Here is an 18975-nt window from a genome sequence, read left to right as displayed (position 1 = left end):
ACACCATCTGAAGTCTTTGCTCCAAAGGCGTGAGAGAGTATCTGGGGAAGAAGAGGCAAGGAGTTTTCTTTAGGATGGAGCAAATAACATCATGCATGCTGCTGATTAGAGAGGAGAATTTTGATGATGCAATAGAGAGTAGGAGGAATTGCTGGAGTGATATCTTTGGGCAGGAAACAGGATGGTTATCCACTGGAGAGACTGGCTTTAGAGAGGACCAGGAATAGTTTATCTCTACTAACAGGCAAGAATTAGGGAATACGGGTGTAGATGCTGGCAGGTGAGCAGATATGACGGTGACAACCTGTAAGTTCTCTTCTGAGAGCTTTCTCAGTGGAGGATCAGGAGCTATGTAAATGGGGACAGGATGTACAGGAGGTTTGAAGACAGAGGAGAAGATGTTCAATTGTGTCACCAGGACAGAAAGAAAGTCAATGGCCTAAGGAAGTATAAAATGATTGTTGGAAGTCTGCACTTAAGATTTGTGATCATAAATTCAATGTGATATCAGTCAGTGTGGTTGAACGTTTTTTCCAGTTTCTTTTAGCACTATGTAAAGAGTTTAATTCAGCCAGGGTTGTAATTTTGCTGAGCAAGCACAGTGACCTGAGACAGGAACAAGAGTGTCAGGGTTCCACAAGGCAGCAATAAGATGATTGACCATAGAATCTGAACCATGTAAAGAGGGCAGAGAAAACATCAAGGTTGGGAGGTAGCACATGAGAAGATGGTGGTATTAATGGGCTGATAGTTCTGATGGGACAAAGATGGTTGGAGGTGTATAAAGGAGTGATCTGAAAAGACAGGAGAATGAGGTCAGACAGTGAGATTCATCAGTTGACATTGAATTTCCTGATAATCCTGAAAGTACCTGAGTTAAACCTAGGAAAACAATGGAAACCTAGCAAATGCTTGTTAAATTGCATTTGATTATATTTTTGCATCAGTATCTTGAAGCAATGAACTAAAACACTTTACAAACACAGAAACACTTGATTTTAGTGCAGAGGCTATAAATTCTGATTACCCATTTAAAGATGAAAAAGATATGTATTTCCTACCATGCAAATGTAATATAACAGACTTCTTTACAAATACCAAATTTTGAATGATTTAGCACTCTCTAGAATACATAAAAATGTTTATTATTTATAAATTTTTGTATAAATCAATACTCATGATAATAGTCATGAATAGTGCATATTAAATGCTTATATTTTCTGAATTTCACAAATATTTTTAGCCCAAATGGTTTACTTTGTGATGTAAGTGCCATACGCTGATAAAAGAAAAAAAAAAAACAATATTATATCTTCTATTAAAAAAAAGGAAGTAAAATATATTTATGGAATTTTAATCTGAAATTTTAATTGTGATGCCAATTTTTGTAATTTCTTTTTCAATTTTGAGAAGTTAGCCCAAATGGTTTACTTTGTGATGTAAGTGCCATACGCTGATAAAAGAAAAAAAAAAAAAAAAACAATATTATATCTTCTATTAAAAAAAGGAAGTAAAATATATTTATGGAATTTTAATCTGAAATTTTAACTGTGATGCCAATTTTTGTAATTTCTTTTTCAATTTTGAGAAGACAAGCAGGTCATTTTGTGTATCTAATAAATTGGATTAGATTTAGGAGCAGAAAGAATGGAATTTTGAGAAAATGTTATAAGCACTTTATACAATACTCCTTACAACAATTTTGTGAGGTGGATTATTACTTCCATTTAACTAATGAAGGAGGTGAGGCTTAGAGGCTAGCCAGAATTTGAAAGCAGGCCACGCTTATTCCAAACACTAACATATTTTACCTATGCTAAGCTACCTGTATCAAATATAGGATTTAACCTACTTTGAGATGTAAGTTTTAGCTACCCAAGAGTGTTAATGTAGCATTTATAAAAGAACATTTGTTCCATACTTACTCTTAGTCAAATAAGAACAACCCCAACTTTTCTGGAAATCTGAGTTTAATGCACACTTAAGACTGACCATGTAGCATCCTTGAAGTAACACTGCAAACTACATTGGTTCTGTAATTACCTTCAGTCAAATTTCATATACTATCAACTTTTTGGAACTTTGAGTGTAATTTTCAGGAAATAAAGTCCTTTATTTCTGAATCTGATGTTCTGCTAAGAAGTGCTGGAAGCTTATTTCAGAATTGTTGTACTCTCCATGAACAATTAAACCAATTGCTATCAGAAGGAGCAAATAAACAGAGGGCTACTCGAAATAGACAGGATGGAAGCATGAAGAAATTATAACTGATGGTCTCATTATAGAGGAGTTGATGGGAAGAACTACAGGGCTGACACCAGAACTCTCCATGTCTACTATTCTCATTTTGTGCAGTGGCAAACAGCTACACACACTAAAAAAAAAGCTCAATGCCACAACCCATGATGAACTCAAATCAACATGGAAAAGTTAAATGGCATTGATTACACTCATTTAAAGAAGATAATGCAATATGAAACATTTTTGAAATAATTTTCACCCAGAATGATTAAAACAAAATGAAAATTTTTATATATAAAAGGATAAACTTTAATTTTATTTTGAAAATTAGTTTGTGTATAAATAAACATTTCCCAAGGGTATTTGGTAAATGGGACAATAATCTATTGGGTACAGAAGTATTGATTAGAGGGGCAATCTATAGTATAGTAGAAAGGAAAAAAAACATACAGCTATTAGGTTAGTAAATTTGGGAAAAACTGTACAGGTCAGTTGAACCTTAAGAGAGAGAGAGAAAACAAGAAGAGCAAACAGACTGGAATGGTTTGTTTTACCTCTAACTGCTCAAGGGAAGGGAGCCAGGAACTCAGTAGGAATCTCAGCAGGAAGAATTAAAGGTCTTCTGCAAGACCCTGCCTATTTCAGTAGCATTATAAAGTGAAAAACCTATTGTTTGTAAAGTAATTTACAATTAGACAGTCACACAACTGATTCTGCCTTAGGGACATACCTGGGGAAAATTCTGAGAAGTGTTTATTATCTTGGCCAACAATGGGTTCACAGAGGAAAGAATCTGACTTAGTCTAAATGAGTTAATTTAAGGGACACCTCATTCTATCTCTCTCTCTTTCTCTCTCTGATTTGACAACAAACATATTGAGCCACTATAATGTGATATGAGCAGTTTAATAATCTCTCTTCATATTTGGCTAATGAATTTTTCCTTCATTATCAATCAGCCACTTTATTGAGCACCCACTTTGCCTGTACATTGGCAGAGCTACTGTGGATCTAAAACAAAGTAAGGTTCAGTTCTTGTTTTCAAGGAGTTTATACTGAAGTTGGGAGTATGGCACAGTAGAGAGAGGACTCACAATGATTCATAACCAGTTCAATTTTGGTCTCTCACAATTTTTCTAGGATTTACTGGGACACAGAAGAGAGGTTAGTTACTTAGTTCCAAAAAGGCTGTGCTGCGACTCTAGGAAAATTTATCAGTCTAGGTGACAGAGCCCAACACAGACTTCAGAGGGGTGAGGGTGTGGGGGTAGTTCCTTTCTTCCTTGTATTTAGTTACATAACCAGATTGTAAGCTCTATCTCCCATGGAGTAAGTGCTGGTAACCCACATAGGGCATTATTTGTTGCTTTTATTCCCTAATGAAGACATTCAAAAGAGCAAAAAATTCCTGGCATCAGCCTAAGAAGGTGGCAGGAGAAAGAGGCCTGGTTTTTGCTGCATTATGTTCTTTAACAGAAACAGAGGGAGTCAATATCCGGTTTATTTTAACAGTACATCCTTGGGCAGATGTAAATTCTATAGAAAGGGGAGGTAGTCTTAAAGTGAGGGAAGTGCTAGTGATTTTCAGACAAATAACACATTAACTGTGTTAAAACTGAGGCATTTAGTGGGGCAAAATAATAAGCTTTACTTGAAATAAATGGTCTAATGCCTTGCCAAACACCGAAGAGCACATTTATTGCTTATTGAGAGCAACTGCACAGCAATGCTTTCTCCCCAACCCACACAAGGCATCCCAAAATAGACTCCCTTAAACATTTATAATATATACAGTTCCAGAATCTCAATTCTTCTCTTAATATGCTCAAATGTTTAAAGATTTTTATCATTTAACTAGTTATTCATATCCGCTTTCTCTAATGTGCTTGAGAGAGAAAAATTCCCTCTCTTCCATGCAAGCAGAGGATATAATTTGTCTTCAGTGTTTTGCATGCATTGGGGGGAAGGGGTGGACTAACTGGCAAGTTGATAAAACACATAATAATGCCTTCAGCTCTGATTGCCTTTCATTATAACTAACAATAGTGATTTTGCACACTATGATACTGTTCAAATCCATTCTCGTATAGAAATAAATTTTAGTGGATGAGGGAAAAATCACTAAATTACTACAGAATTAGGAAGAACTTTCAAATTAATTCATTTTCATTAAAATCCTTAAATTATAGTGTCATAGTCTCTATGAAGCCATGACAAATCAACAATCACACTTGAAATGAAATCACTTCCTAATTAAAACTTATTATTCATCATCTTGCTTTACCATACAAAGCAATTTACTCCACTATGGCCATGCATTAGCTCTACAAACAGGCATAGACTATTTATTCAGAGATTACGATATCATGATGCATTCATCTCTGATGCACATTAAGATTTTAACATTACTATTTTTTGAATTTTTTAAAACTGACAGGTAAAATCATCTGTATTTTTCTTGTGCTATTGAATTAAGATGGGAGGAATGATGGATAAAAAGTCCATTGGCGTGTAAAGCCAATGCATTTACTCATGGATTACTGCATGGAATTAGGGAAGAGAAAAATTTAAGAGAAGGGTGATTTACATGCAGCATGTATATTTATGTATTTCTATCTATCTAGAAGAATTTCAGTCAATTTTACTAAAATTTGGTAATCAGTGATATTGACTGAAATTTATTTAGAAAGATCAAGGTTAATGTGCTTATTTTTAAGAAGAGAGAATGGGATCTTTATTGAACACAAGAGGTTGAAAGCTCATTTTCCAGTTCATTTCTTTCTAGTTCATTAGGTGGTTTGGAACTTCTAAGTAGATAAATGCTCCAAGTACTGAATGCTTTCAATGTTTCAAGTATTTAAAAATCATGAACATATGGTATTTGTCCTGGAGAAGCTTATAATATAAAGGAAAATAAGCTATAATATAGTAGATCTCTAGCTCATACCCAATAACCAGATAATATGTATTTTTATTATAAGCAATAGAGACATTAAGATATTGACCATATACTTGGTCACAATGTGAAAAGCAATGAATAACAAGAAACTAGTATCATGTGGTCTGCAATATATTTTAATAAAAATAATGCAATTATGACTAAAAAATTTCCAAATATATTGGAATACTAAAAACAACTGAGTAAACACTAAGGGAGTAGAAGAAGGAGCATAATACAAATAGCTGCAATAGAAAGTAGAAATGTAAAAATTAATTAATTAGAAAATAAAACAAACAAACCAACCAAACAATAGAAGAGACTGTAAAAATTAATTAGTTAGAAAATAAAACAAACAAACAAACCAAACAATAGAAGAGACCAACAAGCCAAAAGAGTTATTTGAAAGTTTAATAAAATAGTAAAACCTCTGTCAAGGTTGAAAACAGAGTAAAAGATAGATGGCCCAATGAATGTTAGAATGCAAAGAGGAAAACAGTCATAGATATGGTAGAGATTTATAAAAAGTGTAAGAGAAACCTACAAAAAATAAATAAAAATAAAACAAAATATCTGGATGATGAAGTGGATTATTTCCTAGTTGGATTATAGCTTATGAATAAGTGACTGAAGAAGATATAAACGTATAAGAATTGAAAATAAAGAAATAAAATTGTCCTACGCAGATGACAGGATTTATGCATAAAAACTCAAAAGAATGTACTGGTTATATGTTAGAACTTATATTCAGCACTGTGGCTGAGTGTAAGATCAAGATATCAAAATTAGTAATGTTTCTATATAGCATCAACCAAAATTAGAAAAGGTACTTTTAGAAAAGGATATAATTTATAAAACTGGCAACCTAAAGTACTTAGAAATAACTCTCACAAAATGTTTGCAATACCTTCTTGAAGGAAATTGCAAATTTTTTTTGAAGGATACAAAGTAACAACTAAATAAAGGGAAATACCATGGTTGTGGACAATATTAACCCTCACAAAGATATCAATTCTCCCAAAATTTGATCTTTAAATTCAGCCAATTTAAAAAATTTTGATGGATTGTAAACCTCAATAAGTTAAACCTAAAATGCCTATGGAAGAATTGAGTACCAAGAAGAGCAAAACACTTTTGAAAAGAAAAAAAGGAAAAAGAGTGATTTGTATTTTCAGATATTAAAATAATATTACCAGAACCCCCCAGCTCCAAATCTAAAACAATATTAAGCTAATTGATTAGAACAATGTGGTATGTGGCACTAGCACAAAAACAGGTAAACAAGGTGATGGAGCAAAATAGAGAGTTTGGGAAAAGGCTATTTGTATGTAAAAGAGGTAGAATTACAGGTCAGTGGGAAAACAAGGGACTACTCAACAAATGTTGCTAAACAATTAGTCATCTATTCATACAGAAAAAAGATAAATATTGATCTTAGCACAAAATGATATTGTAAATGAATTAGACCTAAATGTGTAAAGAAAAATAATAGTTTAAAAAGAAAATATAGAAAAATACCATTAAGATACTAGAAAAGGGAGGAATTTCTTAAGTTGTAAAACTACAGACTTTGAAGGGAAAAGTGGTAAATTTTAGTACATTTAAAATTGGCAACTTCCTCATGACAAATGGCATTCCAAACGGAATTTCTTAAGTTGTAAAACTACAGACTTTGAAGGGAAAAGTGGTAAATTTTAGTACATTAAAATTGGCAACTTCCTCATGACAAATGGCATTCCAAATGAAGTGAAAAGACAACCCACAAACTGGGAGACAATAATTGTAGCCCTTATAACCAACAAGGGAATAATGTTTGAAAAATATAAACCTTTCATATCACCAAGAACCTAAAAGATGAAAAATGAAAAGTAAATGTGAACCAAAAAAGACAATTTGTGGAGAAAGATACTCTAAACTTACCAATTAAAAATAAAAAATAAAAGATGCCAACTTCACTAGGGATTAGGGAAACATAAATTAACATACCAACCTACCCTTATATATCCATCTGATTGGTCAGTACTTAATACATCTAATAACCCCAAGTGTGGGCAAATATGGAGCAGTGGGAACTTCAGTACTTTGTTGATGCAATTAGATCCACATCAATTCCCAAGGACAAATTTCAGAATGAAAATGTGGAATGAAAATCTTGCAGAATAATATATACAATGTGTTAGCACTGCATTGAAATTTTAGTGACATTAACTCTGAGAGGGAGGAAGTGGGAAGGGATGGGGATGAGCATTTACAAGTTTCTGTAAAGTTTCATTTAATTATTTATTTATTTAACTTTTTCAGGTGTTTTTGCTTTTGCAATTTCTTGAAATTAATTAATTTATGTTTTGTTGGAACATAGTTAATTGTACATATCTGTAGGGTACAACATTCAATATCAAAACTGTGTGTAATATGTGATGTTCGAATCAGGATAATTAGTATATTAAACATTATACAATGTAATTGATTGTTACTGGGCTTTACCAATTCCTTCCTTCCCCCTTACCCTACCCCCTCTGGTAACCTCAGTTCTGTTCTCGTCTATTGAAAGTTCAATATTTTATTGTGATTGTTGTACATTTCTTTCTTTTTTTTATCTCCTACTTATAAGTGAGGACATATGGTATTTCTCTTCCTGTGCCTGTCTCATTTCACTTAATATGATTTTCTCTAAGTTCATCCATGTTGCGGTGAATGGCATTATTAGAACAAAAATGCAAATGAGGAGAAAGAAACATTATCTAACCACCTCAAAAAAACAACAAATATGGAAGACAAACAATAAAAGAGGAAGAAAGGAACAAAAGATATTTAAAACATCTGAACAAAAATTGATAAAATGCTAGGAGTAAGTGAACACCTTTCAATAACAACACTAAATGTAAATGGATTAAACTCCCCACTCAAAAGACTGACTGATTGGATTAAAAAGCTAGACCCAAATATATCCTGTGTTCTGGAGACTCACCTCACCTGTAAAGACCCACACAGACAAAGAGTGAAAGGATAAAGTTTTTATTTAAAAAAGATTAGAGTGTAATATCTATAATAAATGCTAACATTTTAATCTCTGTGGTGGGCACACTGGTGTCTCATATTATTTTCTTTGTGCTTAAAACATTTAATAGTTTAAAAATTAAAACCACAGAGTGTAATATCTATAATAAATGCTAACATTTTAATCTCTGTGGTGGGCACACTGGTGTCTCCTATTATTTTCTTTGTGCTTAAAACATTTAATAGTTTAAAAATTAAAACCACATACATATTTTACTATAACTAAGTGTCAAGTGTTTTAATATAATATTAAGTGTTAGGATGCTGAATACATAGAGTATATTAGTAGAAAGGAGGAACCCTTGGTGGGAGTTTGGAGGCCACATGAAAATAATGACATCTGAATTGAGTTTTGAATAATGAGTAAGATTGAACCAGGGGAAAGAGGCATGAGAGGTGATTTAGGCAGAAGAAATAATACAAATAGAGTCATGAGGATGGTGAAACAGTATTAAATATTTGAGGAAGATATTCAGTAACTAGACCAAACAGTTAAAAAGTACAAACCATCCTAGGTGGGGATTGACAGGTGGAATGGAAGTGTAGGTAGAAGTCAATTGTGGGGACTTTTAATTCCATGTTAGGGACTCTACACTATCACAGATCAATTGAAATATCTTAAACTGGAGAGTAACACAGCCATATTAGCAATTTAGGAAAAGTGCTAAAATTTTGTGGAGGATGGGTTTGGTAATTGTGGTGGAAGAAACAGAGATGAGACCTATTAGGGCACTATTTAAGTTGTCTAGGAAACAGACAAAGACTAATTTGAGACTGTAAGGATGGGACTGGTAAGAAGGAAATAGACTTGCCCATATATTTAAGAGGTAAGTTTAGCAGGAGTGGATATGGGAATTGGAGCAAAGAATAGATTTTTTGCCTTGAAGGCCTGTGTGGATAACAGTAACATTAAGAACTGGGTAATGAAGGAAAGGCTGGATAGGGTGGATGATGAGTTTGGTTTTAAAATATATTATGTTTGGGGTGTTTATGGAACACATTATAGATATGTCCAGAATGCAGTTGGCTATACTAATCTGAAGCTCAAGGGAGTGGTCAAAGCTTGACATGAAGTAATCATTACCCCAAGGAACATGGATATTAAACATATTACTATATGGCAGGTTAGAGCTATTTTAATGGTTACTCATTATTTAAGCATTGTCATTTCTGTTTCAGCACTCTGTTAAAACATTTAGAGAGTTCCCAGTGTAACAGGTGAGGACTTTATCCTATGTCGGGTCCCTAATGTCATGTAGTATAAATATACATTATATTTTTTAAAAATATCCTCCTGTATAATGATTATTTACCTGCTAAGCATTTATTAAGCATCTACCATGCATGCTAGGTATTGTGCTCGTAGCTAGGAGTACATAAATAGATAAAATAGTCCCTAATGTCAAGTCTCACAATCTAGTCAAATACATAGAAATTAAATTAAAAAGTGAGATAAGTTCAAAACAAAAACATATACAAGAAAAAAAGGGAACACAGAGGAAGGTGTAACTAGTTCTTTTTGTGCAGGGCATATCAGGAATGCTTCCCAGAATGAATGAGATTTGAAATGTCCTTTTAAAGGTAAAGAGAGTTCTGTCTGGTTGATGAGGTACAGCAGTGGGGAGGAAAGATTATTTGGGGTGAAGAAAATAGTACAGTTCCTTTGTCACAAGGAACCAACCTGAGGCATTTGGGAATGACAATTTGGTATTACCTGAGGATAAAATAGAAGGGAGATGGCCAATTGGAAATGTGGTTAGAGAGGTAAATAAAAGATATTCACTCAAATTGTGCAGGTATCTTTCTGCACAGAAAAGCTCATTTATCTAAAGGTTTTAGTATAAAATAGCATTTTGAATTTCAAAGAGAAAAATGATGAATCAGGATAACAGACAAAAGAACTGGACATGAAAAGTAAAGATTGGAGGCCACATGGACAACCAAGATCAGATTTACAACAGTCTAAAAGTGAATTAGTTTCATTAAGAGGTCATTCATGTAATTCAAAAACATTTCAAGCACATTTTTACCCATATTAACTAGTCCTTAAATGAGTCTCTCACACATTCTATGTTCTGACCCTAAATACCAATACTGCTTGTATTTTCTCTTGTCTTGCCTCTTTTCCACCAGGGCTATTCCAACCTTGTCAACTTTGATGCTGATGCCACACATATTTTCTGCTATCTGCTCTTCCTTCACCTGACAGATTCACAAAAGATGTATTATTATGCTCTTTAAATAACTGTCACAGAATTCAATATGGCTTCTTTAGGTATGATTTTCTGAAAGGGCTGATGTGATGAAATCTTTTCCTGTTTGTGTAACTTCTGGCGATGGCTAATGTATCATCATGCTCATCAAGCCTTTAGTACTATACTAGCATTGCAGAATGGTTCACCATCTCTTTCATGTCTCTTTGCATAAATAATTCCAGAATATAGGGAATCACGAGCATAGCTAAAAGCCCCCAAATAATATTTGCAAGGATTTCTAAGGATGCTCACAGATTTATTTCTGCGATGAAGAAGTATAATTTACATAATCTCTTTCCAGGTTCACTTCCTGGAAAGAGATATGTTTTAATGCAAGAGGGCCACCAGGAATTATTATTTGCTCACAAATATGTTATATTTCTCAGGAGTTCCATGTTTATATTTGGTAATAAATTGTTTCCTGATCCTCTTTGAAAGTAATATAGATGTTTATTTACTTGGACTATCTAGATAAACCTTCCTGAAGGCCAAAAGGTGCAGTATTTGGTCATATCATATTTCTCCAAAATTGTACATGAAAATAGGTTTGATGTATGAATGCATATAAATATATAAGTAGCAATAATTGTTATTAAATTACAGAAATATCAATCCATACAAATAGATATTCTATAAATCTATTCTTAAATGAACAATGTTATCTCTCTCCTGAGGTCATCTCTCAATAGGTCTAAATCTAGTTGCTATTCTCTCTACATCTGTATATGGTCTTTTTAAGACTATCTTCCTAAAAACCCAGTAAGTGGTAAGTCAAATAGCTATAGAAAAATATTTGCATCTCTTTTTTACACTTCTATTGTCTCCTTCAAATGAAATGCTTTCCTTTATTCAGATGCTACTTTGTTTCATAGAAATGTTCAGGCCATATCCTTTATTTGAACTCTTCCCTAATAATACAGTAGTCTTAATTAATCTTCCTGTTCTTTAAGAATTTATAATTGTAATTTGTGCCATATAATTAAGCACTTCATTATAAAGTATTTTGTAATATTCACTGATTATTTATGGATGTCAGTCTTATCTCCCTGGTGACACTGTAAACTTCTTGATGACTTTCATAGATTTGAATTGAAGAAAATCACTAGTAATATACCATATACACTGGTATATTTCTTTTCTTTTTTTACTGATACATTTCAACAAGCATTTCATGTTCTAGACCAACTATCAATTCATGAATTTATTCAATAAATGTTTATTGAGCTCCTATAATGTGCCATATACTGTTTTAGGCAATGGAGATATGGCAGTAAACAAAATAACAACAGAAAAATTGGGGCTTCACTGAACTTTAATTCTAGTAAGGGGAGTCCAGACAATACATAAATAATTTAAATATATGGTATGTCAGTTTCTCATGAAAAAAAAAAAAAAACAGGGAAGAGGAATAGGATGTGCTTCCAGTGGAAAATAATGGCAATATTTTACTTTTAAATAGGATGGTCTGGAAAGGCTTTGTTGAGAGTGCATATGAGCAAAGACCTGAAGGTGGTAATGGAATGAACAACACAGGTATCTGGGGAGGAGAGTTCCTGGCAGAAAGAAGAGAGGCAGGGCCCCTAGGATATTGCCATGGAGCTCTATAAGGCATCAGATTTCTTAGGGATATCAGATTTACTTAACTTCCATTTCTCCTGTCTGAGCTTGATTATCGCTTTTTAGGGAAACCTTCCCTAACCACATAGACTGGATTATACCCTTCTCATATGCATGCCGTTCATATTGAATGTATGTTCTCACAAAACTGTTTATTTAATCATTTATAATTATAATTAATGTATAACTCACCCACTAGAATGTAAGTTTCAAAAGGGCAGGTACCTGTTTTGTTCATGACTTTCTCTTTGGCACCAAGTGTATTGACTAAATAGACAAAGCACTACTCATGTGCACGTGAGTGTGCGTGCACACACACACACGCAGTTTAACCAACTAGCTTAGTGATGGAGGGATCATGTTTTCTATCCTCACAATGCTTAGACATAACTCATTGTGAATGACCTTTGCTTTATTCTAATAAAATGGAGAGCTGATGTTATTTGGAAGGAAATAAGGATTTAATGAATGAATGAAGATGCAGGAGATTTTCTGAAGCTCTAAGTGTCACTTCCTCAAACACTCAAAGGAAAATATCAACATGAATGGTAACATCAGCATCATCATTAACAAAAACACCAGATAGTCATGTTTAGCCAGATATAATAAATCCTATTGAGCCCCTATTATTTACCAGGCACTGCTCTAGACATTTGGGATATATCAGTGACCAAAAGAGAAAAATCCCTTTGGTCACGTAAAGGAGTTTGTATTCTGGGTCAGGAGAAGATAGACAATAACCATGGTAAATATGCCTATTATATAACATTGTGACAACAGTTAGTGCTAGGGGAAAACATGGAGCCCAGTAAGGGAAACTGGGAGTATAATTTCAGGTAGGGTGAACAGGTAGTCCTAGCTGAGCATGCAATATTTCAGACATGCTGGAAAAAAAATGGTACTCTAAAAATGAAGGGAATAAGCAGTGCAAAGCCATCAGAATATTCTAGAAAAAATTAGGTCACATATTTTAATGCACAGGGAAATAAGGCATGAGAGAGACATGCTGGAAAAAAAATGGTACTCTAAAAATGAAGGGAATAAGCAGTGCAAAGCCATCAAAATATTCTAGAAAAAATTAGGTCACATATTTTAATGCACAGGGAAATAAGGCATGAGAGTGTCAGGCACATTAGCAAGTGGAGGAGAGAGAAATTTTCTTTGACTTAAAATTTAGAATTTAACTTTTCAAAAAAATTAACTTACAGTTGCAACAAAATCAAAGAAAAAGTTATTTTATATCACTTACTAAGAGAAAACATTAAAGCACATTTTTATAAAAAAATTTCAAGATATTTGAAGATGAGATGAGAATCTTACCATTTTTGCTGATGTCGAGTTCTTTAAGGTTAACTAAACTAGCAATAGTGGTTGGCAGATTTGAAAGGTCATTATCAGGAATACTTAGTTTTCGTAGAGCTTGACAGTTGAACAATTGCTGTAAAAGAAAATTAGTCATAAATTAGATCTCAATTTGATTAAGTCCATTCATACATAAACTCAGGAACAAAATTCTAGTCTTCATGTTTGTAAATGTGGTAGTAAAAGAGGCAGCTATAAAAGCTTCAATTTCCTCCACACCCATATTTCAATTGTTTTCATTTTCCAACCCCATGTTAGTGCCTCACTGTTTTCTGCTACCCAGACTCAAAACCCAAGGTATTCTACTGTTTCCCCTTTTATTAATATTCAATTTGCAACTGAATCCTATTGATTTCTTTTTCTTTAAAATAACTTTTGCAGTTGTCCCTTCTTTTCCATTTCCACAGCTACCAGGATTGCCTCAGTTCTCTTATTCTGCAACCACATTAGGTTTCATATAGTATTACTTCCATTCCATCATGCTGAGCAATTGCTTATATGATCTGCAAGAATGGCAATACATTGGAATACATGAGCTCACATTTCTTTTGTGCCCCCCCACTGTTTCATTAATATTTAGTAAATAAAACATTTAACCTCTGATATTTGGTGAAATAAATCCCTAGTTATTGGTTCATTTCTACCATCATTTCAAAGAACTAGGTGGGGAAGAGCCAAGTGTTAAAGCAATGGCTCTCAAATCTGTCATGTTTATAATCTCTGGTAGATGGAGATGCTTGTTTAAAATGTGGATTCTTAGGCTCTTCCCAAATAAGTATTGTTACAGTATGTCTGGGAAAAAGGTCAAAAGTCTACATTTTTAATAAGCACACTGGTCATCTGGATATTTTGATGTAGATGTTTCCAATACCATACTTTGAGAAACAATAATTTCAATTTTTTAGCTCTGTCCAACTCCTCTTGACTACTGTAATATATGAACAGCTGGGACAGAATTTTTGATTCATTTCTGGAAGAATTATCTTAATGAGATCTTTTCTGTTTGACATTTCTAATTTTGTTTTGCTGAATTTCCACAGATGAATTCTCTGGTATCCATGACTATGCAATTGGCCCAAAGCACATTTAACTACCACTTATTCTTATAAGTAATTCATTATTTATAGGCAAAAACAATGTAGCACATGGTTGTTATTTCTTAACTCATTAGCTTTATTCTCTGGTATCCATGACTATGCAATTGGCCCAAAGCACATTTAACTACCACTTATTCTTACATGTAATTCATTATTTATAGGCAAAAACAATGTAGCACATGGTTGTTATTTCTTAACTCATTAGCTTTAAAAAAAATAGATTGTGTTGGTTGTTCTTTAAGATGAAATGTGCAGTTTTTTTGAGTTAGTCATTTTTGACTCTTTACAAAGATTATTTGCAACACTTGATGCAATGTAGAATTAATTTTCATCATCTTATACAGAAATGTTGTTACTTCTTTTTATAAAACTTCAAAAAGAGAACTTTGATGCATACTTTGATGAATAGTTTCCACTAACTACTAATTTTCTTTCTAAAGGAAGAGGAAAACAGATGTCGACACCCATGGTAAAAGTTAATTTAAATTTATTCCCAGTCTCTATCATTCTATTAGGAATACTACATCTATATCTATATGCACTGTGGTTAGTTACAGATTCATAGGTTTAAAAAAAACAATTGTTTCATGACTTATTTTGGTAAGATTTACTAACTACTATAACCATTTTACACAATGTTCAGGCTAACGATTCTCAAAACAGTTTGTTTTTAAATTTGTCTCATCATTTCAGCTAAATTCTCAAATGATTTCAAGAATTAATAGAGGTGCCATTATTCTCCCTCAATTTTAAATGAAGCCACATTCAGAAACAAAGATATGGAAATTCCTGAACACTCTATTACAGAGGGAATCTAAGACCTCTCTGGCATAGAGGCCAAGAACATGGCATTTGGAATCAGACTGATGTGTGTTTCAATCTCTGCTCATCCATTTACTAACTGTGCAATCTTGGGGAAGTTACCTAACATCTCTGAACTCATCAGTTTCCTTGCCTGTAAAATGGGAACAATAAATTACCTAACTTGAAGAGTTATTGAGAGTATTAAATGAGTTAACACACTTCATTAATTCTAAGTCATGCATTTTTTCACATGTCAACATTGTTGATATTTGGAAACCATCTTACAATCAAGAATAACATAATTTTTAAAGAGTGTTTTTTTTATTTCTTAATGGTACTACACTAATGATGTGTCTTATAATCAACGGCCTTGGATTTAATGAAATGAAGTACTTGTGAAAATCTAAAACTGTGTTTGACACATAGTAAAGTTTGATAACAATTAGCCATTATTATAATTTATATACATAGATACAGAGGCGCCACTATATAATTCTTATTTTTCTAGATGATAAAGCCTTTGAAGGCAGGAGTCATGTGTGATTCATATTGGTATCAACCTGTTTCTTTCTTTTTTTATATACATCAAAGTGTATAGTGTACACTATGTATACTGTATATGTATATGTATAGTGTATACTATGTATATGTATAGTGTATACTATGTACAGTGTCCTGTACATAGTATATGCTGAATAAATATTTTTGAAAGTATGTATAGGTAGTTAAAGAGAAAATGAAGAGAGTGCTAAGTTCCAGCTGAGAGTGGTAGTTCACTGGATCAGAAGTTTAAGATAGGTAAAGTCTCAGGGGAGGCTAAATTTCATAAACAGAGCAGTGAATTTCTTAATAAGAGTTGTAATGTCTACAAATTGGCAAAGAAATTAAGAAGGCATTTTAATGATTTTTCCAGGATTCAAGCTTTGAGTGAAAATGAAGTGAAGAATGATTATAAAATAGTTGTAATTCTTCAATATAGTAGAAAACAGCAGATATAATTAATAGCTAATTAGAGTAAAAGAGGTAATGGTTATGGTTAACCTGCCTTTCATTTGCTAGTGACATTTCACATTTCAAAAACAATAAAATTGTTTTGATTCTTAAAATATTTGTGTACTTAAGTGCTCTTTTTCTTGAGCTAAAGGAAGCAATTTAACTCAGAAGAAATGGGTTTGAGAAGAGTATGCAATAAAAATGATTGACTCCAAAATAAACATTTAGAACTGAAACACAAATGATTAGGTGTTTTCTGTAACAGCTGATACAGAAAAGAAAGGCTCAAAAGCTGAAAGTAAAAATATACTTGGGGCTAAACACATATATTCTACAGGTATTATTTCTTTCATTTATTCATGGAAAACCATTTATTAATTCCTGTTCCAAACTAGACACTGTACTAAGTGCAGGGGACACAAGATGAGTAAGACATAGCAAGTAAGCCCATGTTCCTAACACTTTAATATTCAGATATTAATTTAAATATACTGTGAAAAACTATTTAGGGGTAAATATCAGGTGTAATGGAAACACACTGGTAGGATATCTGCACCAGATTTCGTTGATGATAGAGCTTGGGTTGACTTACAAAAGTATCCCTGGAAGAGGTGTGAAAAAACGAATCACCCAAGAGCCAGCACAAGTTAGCCAGATGAAGGTAAAAGAGAGGATAATGTCACACCTATCTTGAATCATAGATAATCCCAATTTAAAGAATATATAACTCAAACTAGTTTTACATATTTACTTGATAATGAGAGGAGATTTGGATCTTAAAGTGAATGTTCTAAGTCTACAACATCTACATGCATTTAAAATATATTTATTGAATATCTATTGTATGCTAAGGTCTGTCTTCAGTACTGATGATAAAGGCATGAAAAAAATATCATCTTCTATTTTCAGAAGTATGATGGACTAAATATTCAAAGAACAACCTCTTGGTGCAATGAAACTACTCACTCTCTCTCTCTCTCTCCCCGCCCCTCCCCCTCTCTTTCATTGTATAACTGAAGTCTGGCTGTAAAGAAATTCTTCAAATTCCAGAATAACAAGAAAATAACACACAGAATTAAAGAAGTCTGGATTTAGATTCTGCTCTGGTGGTAGCTCTTGGTCCCCTATGGCTTAAGCCTGAGTTAACGCTATTACAAGTGGAAAGGGTAGACGACTTTTCATTCTGAATGAAATGGGATATGAACAGAGTGTCTTAGAGACCACTCCATATGGCATTTAATGGGAAAAACAGAGTCCTGCAAAAGGAGTCAGAGGAGATTCACTCATGCCTTTCTCAATTTTGGCTCTGAGTGAAGGGCAAGGGAGGAAGGGGGGGGGGGTTGGAAGGAAGGAACGATGGGAGGGAAAGGAAGAAAGAAAGGAAGGAAGGGAAAGAAGGTAGTCAGGGGGAGGGAAAGAAGAAGAAATAGGAAGAAGAAATAGGAAAGATAATGAAAGCAAAAAGGAAACGAAGTAAAGAATGAAAGGTGAGCAGGAGGAAGAAAGGAATGAAGGGAGGGAGGGAAGGAAAGGAAGAAAGTAGAGAAGAGAAAGCAAAGGAAAGGAAGAAACAAAGAAAAAAATTAGTCTCCTAAGAATTACCAACTACAAGCCTAACTTTCTTGAGTTGGGGCTGGAATTCTCAATTATCTCTGAGGCTTCCTAAAACCCAGTCCAGACTTACAAGTGGTCCTGTGTCAGGATTACCCCCAAGTGCCTGGTAGAAGCAAATACAAATCTTCTTCCAAGAAATGAACTTTAAAGTTTAAATCAACTTTATTTTTTTTAATGTATTTATTTACTTATTATTATAACAGTTGATTGTACATATTTGTGGTGTACAGAGTTGAGTATTAATACTTGTGTGCAATATATGATGCTTAAATCAGAATAATTAGTATATTCAACATTAAATCAACTTTAAAGTTTAAATCACAGATAAAATTCCAGTAAACATGGAATCATTAAAAAAAATCACAAAATACATAAGAGATGCTGCAGAAAAATAATCAGGCCTGAAAATGATGCACTTATTAGAATTATAAAACACAAAATGCAAATAAATACATTTAATATGTTTAAAGAAATAAAAGTAGGATTTGAAAGCATATTGATAAAACAAGAGATTATGAAATAGAACTCAGTAGATAAGCAGATTAAACACAGCTGGAGAAAGTAATAGCAAAACTAGATGTTAAGAAATTAGACAAATGCAGTACAAAAGACAAGAAGATGGAAAATAGAAAAGACTGTTTAAATGACATGGAGGACAGAGTGAGGTCTTTTGGGGTTATTGAAGAAGTCAGTACAGAAAAAGAGGGTGAAGTGGCTGAGGACGTCTGGATTTGTTGAAAGACACCCATCTTTGGATTAAGCAAGCTTGACAAATTCTAACCAAGAGAAATAAAAATGAATCTACACCTAGTCTTAAATGAAATTGCAGAGTACCAAAGGCAGTAGATCTTAAAAGTTGCCAGACAGAGAAGAGATGACGTTCAAAAGACTGAGAATGAGAAAAACAGAGATGACTTCTCAACAACAATTAAAGCAGTGATTCATGAGATGTTATCTCTAAAGTACTGAGAGTAAATAATCATACATTTACAGTCAT

At 33.3% G+C, this 18975-nt stretch overlaps 1 protein-coding gene across 1 annotated transcript in view; it reads right to left on the bottom strand.

Annotated features, from left to right (window-relative positions):
* LOC103606751 (leucine-rich repeat-containing protein 7-like) overlaps positions 1 to 13546 on the bottom strand; it is a gene marked incomplete at its 5' end in the record, with an annotated part of 93450 nt that extends 79904 nt beyond the window's left edge. The window contains one exon of the mRNA XM_008591303.1: positions 13429 to 13546. Within this exon, the coding sequence (XP_008589525.1) occupies positions 13429 to 13546 (118 nt within the window). The remainder of the gene's footprint in view (positions 1 to 13428) is intronic.
* Positions 13547 to 18975: the final 5429 nt, after the last annotated feature.

This window comes from Galeopterus variegatus, unplaced genomic scaffold (genome assembly GCF_000696425.1).
Source record: "Galeopterus variegatus unplaced genomic scaffold, G_variegatus-3.0.2 Scaffold6822, whole genome shotgun sequence".
NCBI classification, from domain to species: Eukaryota; Metazoa; Chordata; class Mammalia; order Dermoptera; family Cynocephalidae; genus Galeopterus; species Galeopterus variegatus.
Note: the sequence above shows the minus strand (reverse complement) of the source record. Positions and strands in the feature narration are given on the sequence as shown.